The 19374-nt window shown below is 41.4% G+C and overlaps 1 protein-coding gene across 1 annotated transcript in view; it reads right to left on the minus strand.

The window, feature by feature from the left end:
• Positions 1-6341: 6341 nt before the first annotated feature.
• adgrv1 (adhesion G protein-coupled receptor V1) overlaps positions 6342-19374 on the minus strand; it is a 95621-nt gene continuing 82588 nt past the window's right edge. Inside the window, exons 92-94 of the mRNA XM_070904090.1 lie at positions 13409-13594; positions 10953-11130; positions 6342-6468 (exon numbers count right to left, since the gene is read on the minus strand). Coding sequence (XP_070760191.1) covers positions 6350-6468; positions 10953-11130; positions 13409-13594 — 483 coding nt within the window. The 3' untranslated portion in view covers positions 6342-6349. The remainder of the gene's footprint in view (positions 6469-10952; positions 11131-13408; positions 13595-19374) is intronic.

The raw sequence follows: 19374 nt of genomic DNA on the forward strand, positions 1-19374 counted from the left end.
TGGCTACATACAACCCAGCAGTCCCTCAGTCAGCCATGTTGGGAAGGCCACCACGGACAGTGTTTACAAAGTCACATTTCATAGAGCAGCTACTGCCTTCAGCTACAGCACACAGTGTCTACTGTAACGTGGCAGAGAAACAACGAAAAGGTATACAAGAAGCTAGGAGCTGACCAAAGAGAAAGCCTATGTTTGTCTGTTTTTCTGTTCTTTTCTTCACTACTGTTGAATTCCTCATTCAGGGCTGGTCTGCTGCACCACGCTGTCGACTTCAATCAATAAACCTGCTCATTTCAATAAACATGCTGTATTGATCTGTGATGTCTATGGCTCAAGATATCCTGTTTGCTCCGGTGCTCCTGGCTACACCTCCACCAGGCTCTCTTTTAATCTGCCTGACCTTTGGAGTCAGTGGACGGAAAGAGTCAAAAGGTCACGTTATATGACCTGTGTGCCAGCAGCTTCAAATAAAAACTGAGCAAACGTCGGACTCCCAGAAAATATGGCCGGCATTCAACAGTTCAATTGCATCTCATCTACTGTAATTAAGTTTGTTCAGAGCCACTGAAGTCCATTTCAAGTGGCCAGAAAGTGTTTTTGCAAACATGAAATGGAGAAGTGGAGATGAAGTTGGTTTACAACTTTCAGTTCAAACTAGTTTGCATCTCTTCGTGTATGACAAGAGCTCAACAAATAAAGCTACAGAGTATTTCTTTTGTAGACGGCTTGTGATACACTTGCATCCCATCTCACATGTGCTCTTTCTACTATGCTCTGTCTCTCTTTTCCCTATATTCACATAGAGACTGGCCCTTAAAGTTTCAATGTAAAGACGATACCACTTTATACAGGATTTACAACTTGTGACTAATGACATTATTAGTGGTAAATAGGTGTTCGTGTATCAAAATGGATATTTTTACAGATTGACAGCAAGAGAAAAAACACACCTAAAGTACATTTAGGTTTAGCTTTAGCTAAGGCTAGCAGTGGCTATCTTGCTGGGTAGCTTTTAAGCCAAGTTCTCCTGTTGCTGTCTATTTCCATGGCACAATAGTTTTTTATATAACGTAAAACAGAAGTGGAAAAACTAAAATTCCAATCTAAACTTGGCCTGTTGTAATATATCAGTTTTCTTTAATAAAATGGCATATCTTGGATGACTTAAGCATTGACATTACAACTATGATAATCAGATTAGAACGTACTGTAGGTCTGCTTCCATATTTGGCTGTAGAAGGCTAAAGTCTTCATCTAATCACCCAAGAATAAACTCATACTCAAAGTTTTCAAGCAGTGTGACACCACTGGCACTGCTGAAGCCACCGGACACCCTCCAGGAGCTAATGGTGATGTCAGACAGCGGCAGCGGCGATGAGTGCCATGTAATTGACTGTGGATGAAAGACGGTCTTTGAAGAAGTCACTCTGGCTTGTCGAAGTGTAGAAAGAGAAGCGCGCTCTGATGTCATTATAGAAAGGTCATCATTTGCCATCTTAATGAGGCGCAATATAAAAAACACACATGCATGTCCACTGATGTAGGTACATATTTGCATCATGTCCTCACTGTGCTTGTTGCCTGTGTCCTCCCACAGACATGAGGAAAGATGAGAAGATAGCATATGCAAACACACTCTCCTCTGCACCCTCATTTAAACATGTTTACTTTTATACTTGTATGAGTCACTTTATCCTCTGTAGCGCTCGGGAATAAACTTTCTACTGACTCGGTGTCGGCGACAAGAGTACAAGTGCGTAATACGCAGATTCACAAACGCTTAGTAGCAGCACAAGTCATCTGTACTTGCTGTTGTCCGAATTCTGAGGTTGTGAATGTAGACAGTGGTGCTTGCTCAGTAGTCTCTATGAAGAACTGAAAGGGTTTGGGTTGAGCCTTTTTGCATGCTCTCTTTTTCTGGAAAGAAAAGTTATATTATCTGTTAGGCAAAATCTTGCCGTGCCTGTCACGCACACGTGCCACACTTTATTGATAAAGTAAGGTAGGCATGCATGACAGTGTGTTATGTATGGTACCACTGTCTGTATCTGACGCATTACTGCTTCTCAATTAGATCTAATCTTGATTGATCTAATCTTATGGTCAGTCATACCCTTCAAATTACCTGCAAGCAAGTTATTGATTATCCCACAGACGTCACACGAGGCTGATTGGTTGATCAAATAACACCACACAGCCAAGATACTTCTAATGGTAAGGTATGTTTTTGAAGTGATTCGATAGAGTCAGCTACACTATGAGAGTGCACAAGATGTACATGTACTGCAATAACCTTCTTGCATGTGCGTTTTCTCCACAAGAAGGCAGAATTATATGCAGCGCAGATCATTTCAAGGATGTGAAAACAGAAGAGCAGGGATGTAAAGCCAGGGCAACAGGTAGCACACGTTCATTTTGTGTTACTCCTCTGCCTTCTTCTTTCACCCTTCCCACAGTGACACCTGACTGACTGTCTGGCTGTATTGATTTAACTGATGAAGACTGTTGCCGCCAGGCTTTGTGTGTGGAGGAACTGGGTCACTCTATTGTAGTCTGAGACGAGGTGTTGCATGTTCCATTAAATAGTCTGACTAGTTTATATTCACCTAAACTGTAAACTTATTCATAGCCTGAAGAATTAAAGGAGGGTTTTCTTACATTCATTATGCTTTAGAGAAAAGTCAGAGTGAAAACAGGCAAAAGGTGGCATTATCACGTTTCAGAAATTCACACCCTTTCCATTGAATCTAAAGGAAGTCCATGGAGACTGTTGTCATAATAAACTTTAGTTGAACGTCATTGAAAGTATACAAATAAACACAATGTCATTTCTTATTGTTTGATTGTGTAACTTAATCTCCTGCATCTTTTATTAAAAGATTGTGCATTCCTTAAAAAAAAGAAAAAAATTCATAACTTTACCATCAAGGCCAAGCAATGTATAAAGAGAGAGCGAGATCACTGATAGTTCCTAAAACAGGACACGAGCGATGAGAATCTGTGCTCTTCTCATCATCCTGTGTTTGCTGTCTTCCCTCCTTTACTCTGTCAGACAACCTTGCTTTGAGGATGTGGTGATTAACTGAGAGCTAGAAGTGCAGAGTCATTTGGTCTCTTCATGAGATTTGTTGATGACAACATTTACCCTCATTTACAGACAGGCTGTAAATGAATGTGAATCAGCTGTTGCCTGGTTGTCTGCTGTCTTATCTCCGTCGTTCCCTCCGAGCATAGACAGATAGAGAGGGCACACAGGCGAGAAGAGACCAAGGACTCCAACATAAACATGTTTGCCTCCAGTCTGGTGTCTCTGGGACCAAGGCCGCTGGGTTGGGACATCAAGCTGTTTGCTGCGGCTGTTTAATTGCTTTACCCTGTATGGCTAAGAGAGATGATTTAGATAGTCTGAGCACTTTTACTAAAGCTCTGAACATCTCACCTGAGACTGATCAGAAGTGGTTGCAGAAAACTTTCATTACTTTTATATCAGCCACCAAATCAGTGCCTCACAAATCTGAAAATGTCTCTCACTCAGGAAGAACCAATTCCACAACAGAACATAATGCATTTAATCATATCCTTTGTGTTCATTCTTGACCTTAACATAAGGTCCTTAACCAAAAACACCAAGAAATAGTCAGGAACATAACCCCTGAAAAGGATTAAACAAACCAGATAAAAAGTGTTAACTAGTGAGCTTTTGAGGTGCTGGCAGGGGATTTTGGTACCTTTGGACAGAGCCAGGCTAGCTGTTACCCCCTGTTTCCAGTCATTGTGCTAAGCTAAGCTAAGCTAACCATTGCCTGGCTCCAGCATCATATTTAGGGTAGAGTTTGGTATCGGTCTTCTCATTCTTGGCAAGAAAGCGAATAAGTGTATTTCCCAAAATGTTGAACTATTCCTTTATGACCAAGACGGACACTGATCACCAACATGTTCCCGTGGCAACTCACTGATGTGGGTGGGCTGTCGGAACATCTAGCCAGTTTTCAAGTCACAAACCAATCAACACCTCAAGATCGCTGCGGGGACACCCAAAAGACAGGACATCCCCCGAGAGGAAGAATGGGGTGGTGTATGACATCACTATGACATCACATGTGACAGCTGTGGGTCAAAAGGTCATCAACCAGGAGTAAGTGGACAGTCGGAGAAATATCAGGGAGGACATTCAATCTGACACCAGAGAGACCATCTTTGAACAGATACAGGGGTCACCATCTCCCCCATACACACCTGTTATTATTTTCAGCTATTAATCCTCTTCATTAGCAGCCGTCGTTCTTTTCCTCACACCTTTTGATGGGCTTTTTTGAAGACAGGGTTCATAAAGTAATCTAAACCTGGTATGCAGTCAAACACTTGACCTCCAGCATTAGATAAGATTGCGGCAAGACTGTGTACACTGTGTTTAATTACATAACTAAAATATGTTATAAAATATGCCATGTGCACTGGGTTCACTAGTAGTCAGCGGTTTTAATGCGGCAGTTAATTTCGATGTCTATCAGCAGGCTTGAACAAAGGTCTGGAAGCCTTGGTGTTTCCTTTGCAGCAGATCTATTTTCTTTGTGCTCTTGTAGCTTCAGAAATTACTGATATTGGCTGCACCGTGTCTCATTAACAGTGATGACATAATGCAGTCTACAAGAAATGCAGTTTACTCTAATGGATACATAATGGAAATATGCCTGAGCTGTAATGTTGCCATGATGGCGGGCTGCAATAATGCATGAAAAGTAATTGCTTGTGTCTTAACTGCTTTTCTTAGAAGGAGGTAAACAATGAAAAGGGCCTCTTAGAAATGGTAGAATCTGGCTACATGGAGTAATGACTTATTTGCTCTCCTTTGCTCATCACAGCGACGCCTTCCTTCAAATCCCTGAGGAAAGACTCCTACTGACGGTTAGAGGATGGGTCTCAAAAGTGATGTTATCATGTTGCAGAAAACAGAGAAGGCACGCACACTAAACATTGTTGTGTTCGGGGATGTGATATGATTTGTTTAAGGAAATACGTTTTCCAGAAACTTCTCCACCCTTGTCCACTTGTGGACAAGTCCCAAAGTTTGCTTGCTGCTTTGCCCTCAGGGGTGAAAAATTGCCACAGAGGTGGACAGAAAAACAAAAACGGCGGCAAATAAGCTGCACCAGGAAACACTGGCTCAGGTTCACTTCCTTAATGAAAATAAACTACTTCTTGTGTAAAAGAAGAAACTTCTCTTTCTTCCATCTATACAGGAAGGAGAATGAAGTCATTAGCCAATGAGAGGGAGCCATATAAAGAGACAACATTTTCTAGATAGTTGTCAAAATATCTTCAAGTGGCACACTCATCTCCTCCTGCTGCAGCTCTGTCATTACTGATCTGAATTCCCCATCCACAGTGAACCTGGGCAGGTAGCTGTAACGACCAAGCACCAAGGGAAACAAACGGATGATTCCTGCTTCTCTTTAGTCTGTGTCTCTATTCTTCTGTCTTGAGCAGTAAAAGTAACAGCCTCCCGTGCAACCAGTAACCAAGTTCAGAAGTCGAGTTGATGTAGGACAGAGGTTAAAGGTCAGTGCAAGGGTCAAATAGACACTGGATTCCAAAGAGGTTCAAAGCTGCTGTCAAAGTTAGAAGGGGAATACATTCACACCCGCCGGTTCTTCACGGAGCAGATCAAAGACGAGCCATTGCCTTAAAACATGTATGCCTGTTAAGTGAAGAGCAAACATAATTCAACTTTTACAGTATTTTGAATCTCCACACTCCTCTGCTCTCAGACTCAGTTTTATTGCTGTCTGCAGACATGAGCAGTCAGACCTCTTCACGGTGTAAAACCAGTATGTGAAATTCCTGTGAGGCAGTGATCATTCACACAAACCATCCTCCGTGAGGGTGTGACCCCACAGTGACTCACTTATATAACCATGAGAGTCACCCTCCAGTAGTAAACCGCTTCTTTGATAGGTTATGAGCAGTGAAAATGAAATCAGCACAGTCAGATGTTAAATATATGGTAAATCATTTATTAACAATGTTACATAATTTCCATCCTCAGCAGCAGCAGTCCTGCTGAGGGCACATCTCATTTGCTAGGTCTCTACAGAAAAAAAAAATCAAAATATACATTCAGAAAACAACTCCATCAAGGACTTTAAAAAAATTAATTTAGTAAAACATTTATGTATAGGTTCATATATATATAAAAACAGATGTACAGTAAAAATCACAGACAGTATCAAACATCTATATGAAAATGTTATATTCAAAACTGTGTTTTAGTGCAAAAGCATTTTATAGTATAAAAATACTGCTCTGATATGAAGAATAGAGGACGTGGGATCTGTGTGAGGAAAGCAGGTTAGAGGTGTGTGTCAGCGATGGGGATTCGTCTCAGCTCAACTATTTGGGAGTTGCTTACGCTCCCTCCGTCGTGGCTTCCAGGGATGGACTCGTTATCGCTGACATTAAGTCCGGTCCCTAAAAACAGACAGAAAAAAATGACATTACATGTAAATCCACAATTATTTTCTTTGTATTTATTCTTTATGCAGTGTATGAGCAGGAACTTAAAAGTGTATTTTTTCTTTTAGTCATTTATATCTAACATGTACCTTAATACTGAACAGTAGTGGATCACCTCATATCCACAGTGCTGATTATCTGTCACATGTGTCCTTTAGTGCCAACATGGTATTATGTAATTGATAATATACAAATGTCATAATGTCTGTGTAATCACACAGCATACTGTACTGTATCTGATCAGTTATGGTAACGAGTTGTAAATGAAGCAGACTGACAGACTCTGATGTAAGAGTGGAAGTATGCAGTGAAACACAGTAAGTCATTAGGTACTATATGTTTTCAGGGCTGTTTGTTTGCAGCAAATCTTGAAAGCTTCCAGAGTTCAGTTAAGAAAAATTCGGCAACAGGGCAAAAAACAAGAGATAACTTTATCTGTGGATCCAGCAACTACTGAAAGGATTTCTCCAGATTGTGAAACAGAGCACTTCTGAGCATTTTCACTGTTTTTACATGAGCAACTGCACTTACTTGAATGACAAAACTGATACACTGATACATTTTTTCCCCCAACTTTTTCTATTATTAGGATAACAAACTTAGAGAATAATGCAGCCTTGGTATGATTTCTTTCTGGGGTATCTATGGTACCCTTGTCCTCTTCCAAAATAAACTGATAGTTTGTTACTGATTAACTTATGCCTTTCACTTTTCCTAAGTTCCTATTTTATAATATTTCTTAATGCCAGACACTGAATACCTGTCTGTCTTGATAAAGGCTCTAGTAAGTGATATGTTGTGTTTTATAAATATATTCTCAGCTTCCTTGTCTTTGGTTGAATCCTTTGCATTACGCATTAAATGGTAACCTACAGGATAAGGTGACGTATGACTCCTATGACATAACCAGAGGAGTGTCCAGACCTGTGACGCCTCATGCAGTCAGGTCTGTCAAGGCTCCTTCTGACGCTGAGTGATAAGGAAAAACGGCCCTTTAACAGTAAAACCAACATGTTAATGATCAGCTCTCAGTCATACTACGTCGAGTACATGTGCTGAAGGTACGTTTGTGCTTCTGTGTGTGTTAATAAGTTACTACCAAATGGAGTGTGAAGACCCTCATTACAGCGCTACTTACTGACCTCCGTCAGACGGTGCCCTCTTATATAATTCTGATTAGCAAAGTATCTTTACTGCTGACTGACTGGTTGAGATTAAACCAGGTTTTAAGTTCAGTGTGATGCATATGGACAAAGAGAAGGTCAGAGGTCACCAGGGAAAGTGTTATAACTTTTAACTGCAAAATACAGAGGATTACTGTATAACCCAAGATTATCAGTGAAGCTAATGGGACTTGATGTTTCAGTCCCTGAGGTGAGTCGGCACTCTTGATGTTGGCAGTGGCACTGGCACACAAGTGGTGAAAGGCAGGGTAGGTACGTCATCGGGGTCATCAGGTGGGCACCCTGATTTGATGTTTATTAATAAGACCACGACATCTCCAGAGGGCTCGGCGGTGATACCCGGTGTCCCAGGTACACCGCCCTCAGTTCCATACCCTCCTGTCTTCATCTTACCCAGTTGTTGTCTTTCCTTTTAATCCAAAGCCAATTGCTGCTGCATTTGACATGGACTTGATTGCTTGATGCAGGGAGTGACCCATCACCCCCATTTCCATGTGGCAACAAATCCCCTGCATCCCACTTCTACAGGGAAAATCCATTCTGGGCTGCTTCAGTTGCCAGTTCAGAGTGCTTGGTCTTTTTCCTCTCATAAGCTTCTTCAACACCATCCTCCCATGGTACTGTTCCTCAACCTACGCCAGCTTGGCTGTTGTGGACCGGAGGGCCATGTCTGGCCAGAGTGTTGTAGCCACAATGTCTGGGGGAAACACAAGCTTTGTTCCCAAGTCCACGTCCATTTTCCACTCCCGAGCAGCCTGCAGAATGCTCGCATCCTTTGATGTTATATGGCGCTCTGGAGGTTGGCCTGCTGGTACAAATGGTGTGAAGACATTTCCTGCCGATGTTTGTGGGAAAGCATTTGTGGTGGTTTGCCTCTGTTCTAAGATTGAAGCCAGCTGTCTGAGAACTGGGGTTATGCCAACAAGTGTACCGGCCTTGGGTGAGGCTTGTAGGCCTTAGTGATGCAGGTGCTTGACAAAGGGAGCAAGCGGGGCCTTCTCCCAACCACTGCATTTGGTTCTGGGGTGTGGGTAGGAGGTCATAAATGTCTTGGATGACAAAACATGAGGCCATGCCAGAGACCTGCAGGGAGCCAATTGATTTGACTTAATCAAATCTTGCAAACTTGCCTCTCTGTTACACTGAATAATAAGAATGATTACTTTGTCCTGCTGAGTTTGCCAATGAGGGGAACAATAAATTCCATGGCTTGGTTGCTGCACCCTCGAGGCTATTTCAGTTTGAAGACCACACCAGCTCAGGACAGCAGTGAGGTCAGGAGAGGAGCAGATCAGAGACAAACGTCCCGCTGCTACAACTGTCAGTTTACTTGAGATGGGGAGCGACACACATGCATGGACAAACACACACCTCTGGGCCTGTCTCACGCAGTCACCACACAATCAATAAGAGGATAAGAGGTTATCTCTGTCCAAGATTTTTTACTCAGCGTAACACTATCCTCTCAGCCTAATCCACATTTATTAACACCCGTAAGTCTCGAACTCACACCTGCTGGGAAGGACTTTTAATTTGGCTGTCACCATGGTTACAAGTTTTGTTTTTCTAGGATGCATGCTAGCGAGTGCTGCTGCATACAGGCCTATGCTGCACTGAGGTACCTGAGCAGACTCTGTGAGGCTCCAAAAAAGTAAAGTTTGATGTGGGTTTCGAGATTTAAAGCCTGCTGTGTCCGAAACAGGACAACCTTCTCGGCAATGTCGAACCTCAGGACTGTAGTTTTAAACATCAGACGCCTGGTGTTGCTCAATAATTGTTAATGATTACTTTATTTTCCTTGAAACGTATTCTCCAGAATCCCAAAAGATAAGCCGAGAAAGTCAATGTGACCTGACTCAGCCCCATTAACTTTAGGGTCTTTTCAGGTTGGTCTGTCTGTCGTCACCACACATCTCTTATCTCTCCCAGAGCGACCACCATATGGAGGACCAGACTCTTTCCATGACGTGAGACTAAAGCTGACTGGGATATACTTAAAGCTGAGTTGAATGACTGTTTTAAATGATTAGCTGTCTATCAGCAGGAGCACTCACTATTGCTGGGGAGTAACATGGACTGATAATGATCTGTAAAGCAATAAATAACTAAAGAATAACAATCAATTCCTGTGACGAGCACCAGACAGAACGACTTCCATTTTTCAAGTGTGTGAAAATGACTCCAGTGGAGTCACATTAACAGCAGAGGAGTGTACTGAAGCTCCCGTTGACTGTTGTCCAGCTGGGCCTGATTCTTATTCAGACACTGTGAAGCAATTACTCAGTGATTTGAAAGAGTGAGGAGAGGACTGTCTGTGTGTGTGTGTGTGTGTGTGTGTGTGTGTGTGTAAGTGTGTTGGTGATATATCCGTGAGCATTTTGGGCCCTCAGCTCATAAAACATTGATGGCAACAGAGAAAGAATGGTTTCCATGGCAGCAGAAAGATTTAAGGTAAGCCGAAGGGCTGATGCTAATAGATGCTATAGATACTGTATGTATGTACACTATGAAAACATCAAATACACACACACACACGAAAAAACTTTTGCCTTTAAGCCACATGTGTCACACCTGGTTGAAAAGGTTTTACTTTGGAAGAATGTTGTGTTTTATCCTTTAATGTTTAAAAAAGTATTAGTAAAACACATTGTATTGGATTGTGGTGACTTTTTACACAGTACACAGTGCCTTTATTTTCATATTTGGACAAAAGTGACAGGATGTTTCAATGCTTTTAGTTAGTGTTTGGATAAAGTTTCTGATTGACTCAATACTTAACAAATGAAGCTTGTTAAATGCTTTAATGTAAAAAAATGTAAGCACTTGAGGTGAAGATGTTAGGAAAGTGAACTAGAAACCTGGAAACTCTTTTTACAATTTTGTGATAACACTATTGATACCGAAGAGGAAATTCAATATCATATTGTGTTCCTGCCATGTGTTTTTACAGCTGTGGCTGCTGCTTATCTCTGTCAGGTCTCCATTAAACCTCAATGGGACCTTTCTGCTTAAACGTAGGTTCAGCAGATTAAAAAACTAAACCAATGTACTACATAAATTACAGATAATATCAGTATTTGTATGCATCTCAGCTGGATTTCAATTCAAGTATGAAGAAGCTGATTAGATATGGAGGGGAAAGAGTTTTGAACCTGTTTGAGGTAGAATAATGGTACTTTTTAAAACTAACAGATAATGATACAGTGTAAGAGAAACTTTTTGTATGGTACATCTGTGTTTTGGTGGGATCCTCACCAGTTTTTAAGGCAAATATGAGGTCATCAAACTCCTGCGACTCCTCGTCTGCGGTGACTAGGTTGGTGTTGATGAAGCCTCCCTCTGTGCTGTATGTCCCCATCACAGGACTGGGTTTAAACACACTGCTGGGCTGACTGCTGGGCCGCAGCGACGCTCGCTCCCAGTCTGCAGACACCTGAAACACACAGATACACAGTAAAAAACAGAAAGTATTGGCATGTGAGGTTTTCCCCTAATAACAGCAAAGTAATAAGAATAGTACATGTATTTATACGGCAGTGCATTGCAACCAGTTAAAGTATCATGTAAAACATTTAGTAAATGTATTTGTAAACTACATATCATAGTTCATATAAAATATTGTCTTCATGTGTTATTGATAAAGATAAAGTTCAACACCCCAAAAAACATTAACCTGATAATGCAGGGCAGAATCAGGTCAACCATCCAACCAATCATCATCCATACACTCACAAATACACACATATATGCACGGTTGATTCAGAGAATGGCTGCGTCTGTCAGCCGTGTAATCATGTCTGTGATGAGTTAGGGTCAGGCAGAGTGCATGTTGCCCGAACACCCCGAAGGGTTAAGGCCAACCCACAGGGTCACAGTGGGTTCATGGGGTGAGAGCAAGGTCAGTGGGTGTAGGGTCTCGTACTGAATCAGCCTGACAACATGGAAATGATGCTGCCAACAGAGTTAGACAGATGGCAACAGTTTATTCAGAGTCCAAAAAAGATACTTTATTCATGCATCCATACAGCGAAAGGCAGGAGTGATGGGACAGAACAAAAAGAGAAAATGGCAGAGAGTGAAATAAAAAGAGGAAACTGACAATAGGGATCTTTCTTACAACAAAAGTATATCAGTGTTTGTGTGTATTTGTCTTATTTTTTCCACAGGAACCAGATGAATCCATTATCTTCTCTTGTTTTTGCACTGTGTTCATTTATTATGAATGCCTCATCTGTCCATGTACATGCGTGAATTTGTGTGTGTCTGTGTGTTGTACAAGCTTCTGAGGCTTGCTGGGCTTAAACGGGTACCGAGCGTCCCAGTGAGGTGAATTAAGCACCACCAGGCACCTCAGATCTGTCACATCCACTTTGAGGGGAGGCAGCGAGTGGATGACTCAAACCTTTCAACAAGCTATTCAGCCCTCAAATGACACGATCCTATCCCTATTCTAATCTTACTTCAATTTCTTTTCAAACAATCCACTCCACAAATCGACACTCATCTAACGCTCACATTGCCACTCTTACCGGTGTCTCTATCTGCGCTCTTATTTGTCTTGCTGGGCTGCAGCCAAATCTCACAGAGGCAGGAGTGTGCTGTCATGAATAAAACAAGATTACTGGATTCCTACATGTGGAAAGAGATCGAGAAAGAGAGAGGGAAGGGGAGGTTCCCAGGAGTAAAGAAGTTAAACCTTCCCCCTTTCTTCTCCTTCTTTCTCTCCCTCTCACCAGCTCAGCCCTTATAGGGTATTCTACAGGGACAACTGTGCTGAGGAGAGTTACTACAGAAGTACTGCATGTGTGTGTCTATACGGTATGTTTTCAGTGTGTGCTTGCATGCGATGTGCCGGTCTGACAGACAAGTCACAAGAGAAGATGATGTGTGTGTTCGTAAAGACGATTTTACACACACACACACACACACACACACACACACACAATTTTACACACATGTTACATAATGAGAATCAGTCTGAGGCAGACGGGCTGAACAAGTGTGAGTGTCTAAGTGAGTGAATATGAATGTTCTCTGTGGAGTCATGCTCAGCTGATGTGAGAAATGTGTGAAGGAGGCTGGGAATGGGCAAATAGAGCCATGGGAACGAGGGCATGGGAAAAAGAGGGGAGGTGGAACACAGAGAGGGAAGGTGAAGCCGAGATTCATTATTTAAAAGAAAATTCCTTATATATCTTTTTACAAGCTGCGTCTAATTTTCATAGTTTTCTTATCATTCCTATAAGCTATGACAATATTTTACTCAATTTCTGAGATAAGCGGCACCATCTCTCCGATGGGAAAAAGAACAACAAGCGGTCAGATGGTTACACAGGTCGTAAACAAATCCTAAATGATTAGAGGTGAATCTAAATGTGAGTACACCCAAAATGTCAGTTATAGGCCCCCATTGGATAGGGAAGCTGCATGTGCTCACAACTATAGAAGGTATGGTAGGTTAAGGTTGAGCCAGGAAAAATGAATTTTAGACCGGTTGCTGCATCTCCACATGTCAGAAAGTTTGTTAGCAAAATGTTTTCATAACTAATAGAAATGCTGGCCAAATATACAAGCAGAAGACACAGATTTTCCATTCAGTTATGAAATGAGGATATAGTTCAGAGTGGAGAAGAATGAGATGTGATAAATACTGTAAATCTGTATAATCGAGCTCTGTGTGTGTGTATGTGTGTGTGTGTGTGTGTATGTACCTCCTCCATGGCGCTGATGAGATTCTGAGTTGATTTGCTGATGTCACCTCCTACAGTGGTGGGTCCCCCTCCCTGGTAGGTAGAGTCGGGACTATCATGGCCGCTCATCTCTACTGTGTAACTGGCTTTAGTCGGCCAGCACAGCTGGTTGTGCATGACGAAATACACTGCAAACACATACAAGCCCTGTAGAGACAGAGGGAAAAATCAGCATTAAGAAATAAGTTCTACATTCTCCACGGCTCTGTTCCTTTATCTTTTGCAGATCAATCTAAAGCCTGTTTCAGACAGAATGTGTGACATTTATCATCTTCATCTATCTGTTAAGTCTCTGATGCTGGCAGTTTTCATGGCTGCTTTTAATGTCAGGAATGCTTAAAATACAAATGTACATATGTACATATTTTCAAATAACATACATACAGACATAAGCATAACTTGCGTTATATCAAATCACACTGTACTCATTATTACCAAGCAATGCATTGCTATTGTACTAAAAGTTAAACTTCTTTCACATCATTATTAGCAAAGGCATCTCTTCCAGCATGATTAACAATTACTTCATCATTGGGCCATGACATCATTGACATTCACTTCCTCATCATTACCAAATCCTCTTGGTCAACAGCACCGGGCTGTGAATTACACAGAAACACCCGAGTGTCAAATACCACAGGGCCATCCCGTATTTCACAACACCCATCACTGGGTGATGACGGCAGACGAAGATGGAACGCCTTGGAAGAGTGCAAAGGCACACCACGACGGACAGTAAAAACTTACATTTCCAAACATGGTTTGAGGAGCAACTGACTGTCATATGCAGACATGCATGGTCTTTAGATATGCTAATTATTAATCAATCAACAATATTTCTTTAGCTGCCTTGTTTGTGACAAATACACCTCTACCACAGACACAATTTTCTATATGTCTGTGCTTCGTTTTCAACAAGTGGCAGAGAGAACTATGAACTTCCAAAACTGTCCCAAACTGAATTTTTCAAACATCTCAGTTTTGTCACATATTCAAACTATAAAGCTGTATGTTAGCAAACCACATGCTCCTGTTTTATGTCTAACAGAGCTCAAGAAACAGCAGATCAGACAGCTGATTACATGGCGCAGCACGCTCCTATATGTAGTAAAGCGATCATCATTACCCATGTACCCAAGGAATACTGACATAGAAAAGGGATTATAAACAGTGCTGATGGTTACAATCATCATTACGAGGACGACAACAGGAACTATAACTGGAAACTGTGTGTTTATGGGTGCACTGTAAAACAGGAACATCCAGTTTGTAAGAAGGAAAAAAAGGGCAGCAAATAAAACACATGGAACACATAACAGGCCGTTGGCTGTGCTTTATAGCCAGGTGTTTCTTAAAGAGTGAGTTACACAAACTACCTTTGAGGAGTTTGAAGTGTGAATGCTTACAAGAAGCAAAATAAGAAACTTATATCATTTCATGGTTTGGCGCTAGGCTAAGCGTTGTGTAGAGTGATCATACTGTCATGACTTTTTGTTTGCATTTCCTGTGTATGAAGTTAAAGAAGGAAATTGAGCTTCCTTGTGTGATAACATGATAACATGTGGCTCCAACACAACAGCACTGTGGGTGATTAGCACAGATCATTAGCAGGCCGTGCAGCCTGAGGAACAGGCTTTACTACTGTAGGCCTGTTATGTAAGTGTTCACTGGCCACTGGAGAGGCCACGTCTTCAGAGATGGAAAGCGCAAACCTAAGGAGAGCAGGAGGGACAGGACGGTGGTGGGTGGGGTAAAAGGGACAAGTAGAGTAATAAGTATGCTGTTGTTGGAGACAGTGTAATTCCCCTCAATCACAAAACTTGGAAATGTGTTTTGTATTGTGTGGAAATTATTTTCTGTGCTCATAAAAGTAACAGATCTATTTTCCCAAATCTGAATTCTTTGCAGGCTTCACACCCTGATTGCGTGAGTGTGGACATGCGTGGAGGACCGGGTCTTCTTTTCAATTATAACACACAATCCTGTGCCCTATTTTTAGGTGAGTACAAAGGTTGAATGAGGAAGCAGGGGTGGAATTGAATTGTAATGGAGTCTCTGACTGTGACGATACAACAAGGTAAGGTTTACCGGCAGCGGGGGAACCGCAGGAGGAAATAATGAGGGGTGGTGCTGCGGTGATTTGATTATTGTCTTCTAATTGAGCCTGATGTGGCACAGATGTGGATCCAGAGTAACAGTGTGGTATAATGGAAAACGAGAGATGGGAGGAATACGGAGAAAAAAGAAAAAACAGGTCTGTAGTATAAAAAAATCTATCGAGTACCCTGCTGGAGACTAAAGGTCTCTTTCTGCAAACACAGCGCTCAATAACTAAAGAGTAATCTGTGCTCTGCAACACAAACACAGCTGTGCACAGCTGTAACATCTGCAGATGTTTAATGGTGTTCAGTAATCAGTTGTTGGGAGGTGTGCCACATCAACAACAACAAGGTACATGGAAAATTCTCCTAATGGAAAATTCACGGCATGAAGGAAACAACAACAACTGCTCTGCTGTACTTTGTAGCAGAAACCTGTGGCAACCTCAAGGCAATGGAACAAATGGCAAATGATAGCATTAAAGACCTGAATAAAGGATAAGATAGAGTGTTTAAATAAGTAGCTAGAGGAATAATAATGTTGCCAGAAACAGGTGGTTATGCAGCACTTCCACCTGTGTAATAAGGAAGTGCAAAGATTGTTAGCCTCTTTTGCTAATTTAAACTTTTCCACATTGAGTGCAGCGACTCGAATGAAGTGAAAATAAAATTACAATTCAGTCTAGTTAACAAGCTAGTGCAGAACGGGTGACATGAAATCTAATCTGAAGAGATCTAGCGAGGGTAAATGTGTTAACGGGGGTGACAATCATCACTTTTGGTTGATGTCTTCCTGCGCTACACATTTGAAAAGCATTGTGTAAATAGCCCTTTAATCAGAACTTCTTGCACTGGAACCAGGACACATCAACACAGAAATGAACCTCTTTCATATGTCTTTGAAGGCCTGCATCTGTTATGAATTGTGACAATCTAATTGCCGTTCAAGGTGTTTGATGAGAGATACATTTTCAGTCTTGTTTATCAGGATCCTGTTTGCTTTCATTAAACTTTTATTCAGTCCCTAATGGAAGTCCCACCATAACACAAAATGTCAGCCCTCTTACTGCAACTCTTTCCTCCTTCACAGCTACATAAATTAAACTTGCTCAATAAAATGTGCGTGCACACACACACACACACACACACACACACACACACAAATGTAATTGCAACCATGCTTGGTTCAAAGCAACAGCATCTCCATCGACACAGAGTATCTTTCCTTAGCAGTACTTTGTGAAAACTGGGTCAGACGAGTTTGTTTACTGCTAATCAATGTCCTTGGACATGCTTTGGCTTTGGGGCTCTTTACCTGTCTGTCCCACTATGATGAATACTTCTTTATTCCTACTGCAGACCCACACCAAACCCCAGAGGCTCCTGTTTTAGTCTGAGCTTTGAGGTTGCAATGTAGACGCTAGGCTTGAAAATCAATTGCCATTGTTATTTTCTAAAATACCTATTTTTTTCTTTTGAAAAGTTGGCTGCAAGGGTCAGCTTGTCGCCAGCATTTGTCCCGTCTGAAGTCAAGGGCAAACTGGATGCAATGGGAGGCAATCCATTAGGCTGGCATGAAGTCATTTTATGTTGTATTTCTCCCCTCTCAGTAGAAATTTAGCTGACTGCCAAAGAGCCAGCAGGACGAGACGGATGCTTTACATGTGATTGCATGCCTATATTTTTGTGTTATTTGTGTGAATAGTGAGTGTTCCTGTGGGATTAAAGCAGGATTTTTACCTCAGACAAAAGAAAAATGAAAGTGTGACATCTATTAAGTTTGGGAAAGTAACAAATGAACCGTCATTCAATCTCTCAGGACAAAAAGGAGTGTGTAACAGAACTGTAAATATAATTTAAAATCCTGTAAATGATATAACCAATGACCACTGACTTTAAAGAGCCCCATCACACTATTGGTCAGCTGAAGAAACTGACCACATGATGTCAGAGAGTGGGACAAACTCATAAACAAGTGCTAAGTGCGACATCAGTCGTTGGCGTTGACATCACTTCTCTTCATTAGTCACTGTACCAACAGGAGAGGTTTACTTTGGTGCAGCACTGTTGCCTTTTGCATGTGGATGCCACATATCACCATGGGTTACCACAGGCCTGTTATGGCACACTTTACAGGCAGATGGTGTCTCTCAGAGGATGACAGAAGAGACCACAAACATTTAGAGAGTAGACAAGAAAGAAATTAACCTATTGTACCAAAGAGAGTGGGGTCGGGAGAGCTTCCTGGACATTATTGAGTTGCTCAAGATGCAAGACATTTCCACACAACCACATTCCTGTGCTGTTAAATTAACACTGTTACAACTATTTTGGATTTCAGCCACTGATGGTCACTTATGTTGAAGTCATGCTCGCATTTCCTAAAGCTTCCAAACCATTAGAGCATCATGTGACACTGACTATATGACTATAAAAACATACTTGTTCAGATGGTTTGGGAAAAGACAGTTTTCACAGCAGGCTTTTTCAGTGACACAGTTTAGTGAAATTCTCTCAGACAACAACAATTGCTCTGATCAGCCATGTGCAATCAATAATAGTAATAATACTAAGAGGTTATTAATGACATGACCAATGCCAATATGGAACTAATATTTTCACTAATAATAAACTAAGAATAATCCAGTTAGTCATTATGATGCACACTTTTGTCATCTGTATATCGAAACAGTGAGTCTTGTATAAGTTGCATTACATATATGGCCATAGAGAAAGTGCTATCAAACCAAAAGTATTAGCTGAGCTCAACCTATAATCATTGATGATTGTCTGTTATGTAACTCTTTGAAGTTGCAATCGATAGCACGGTGAGGAGAGATTTGGTGATATCTTGTGCCTCCGTAACGTTCTTTCTTTATCTCCTGATACTTGGAGCACAGAGTCGGAAAACAACAGAGAGCAAATTAAGAGAGAGGCAAACAGAGAGACAACAAACACACAAAAGCACAAATGGAAAGTGGAGAGAGAGGGACGGCAGTGAGAGGCTTCAGAGAGATGTGACACAGTGATAACCCTGCCTCTGTCTCCACTCCCGAGGCTCTTCTTGCTCTGCCTTGCCAACACATCAAAGCAGGGCTTCAAAGTGGGATGAAGTAGCCTTCATCACTCTCTCACTCTCTTAAGTCAACAAAACATCAACACACACACACACACACACACACACACACACACACACACACCCACACGGTACCAGTCTAGTAGCCTAAATCATCAATATTTTATTTGTGGTAACTTCCATAAAGCCCTTTTATATTACAGTCCATGAAATGCAAACACACTGAGAAGCTACCACACAGAAGAAAAGATCTATGTTAATCCAAAAGTACACATCCTGATATCATTATTGCACCCCGTAGCACCCACTATACCCCCCATGCTTTTTCCTGGCTCCGTGTGCACAATTTCCAAACAGCAACATTTTGGTGGGATTTAATTTGAAAATCTAGGAGTGCAATTAGGAACTTCATAACAAAATGAGAGAGTGTACTTTTAATGATGTCACACCTGAATAAAGAATGCTTGGCAAACTCCAACACACTCGAAGCTTGAGGGTGCACATCAAAACATTTCTTTAGATTAGTTTCACTTTATAACTCTGCACTGGGGACATTAAGACAGATGACAAATGACATTTATGTAGATGACATTACTGACAAAACTAATGATTAGATTAAGAAGGATGATAATGAACAGCAAACCAGTACATTCATCTTTTTGGTACAGCGTACAACCAAGAAGAGACTGCAGTACAAGATAGAAGATCCAGCTGATTGAGTGTATGAAAAAAAAAGAGATTAAATAAAGTAG

This window comes from Enoplosus armatus, chromosome 4 (genome assembly GCF_043641665.1).
Source record: "Enoplosus armatus isolate fEnoArm2 chromosome 4, fEnoArm2.hap1, whole genome shotgun sequence".
Taxonomy (NCBI): domain Eukaryota; kingdom Metazoa; phylum Chordata; class Actinopteri; order Centrarchiformes; family Enoplosidae; genus Enoplosus; species Enoplosus armatus.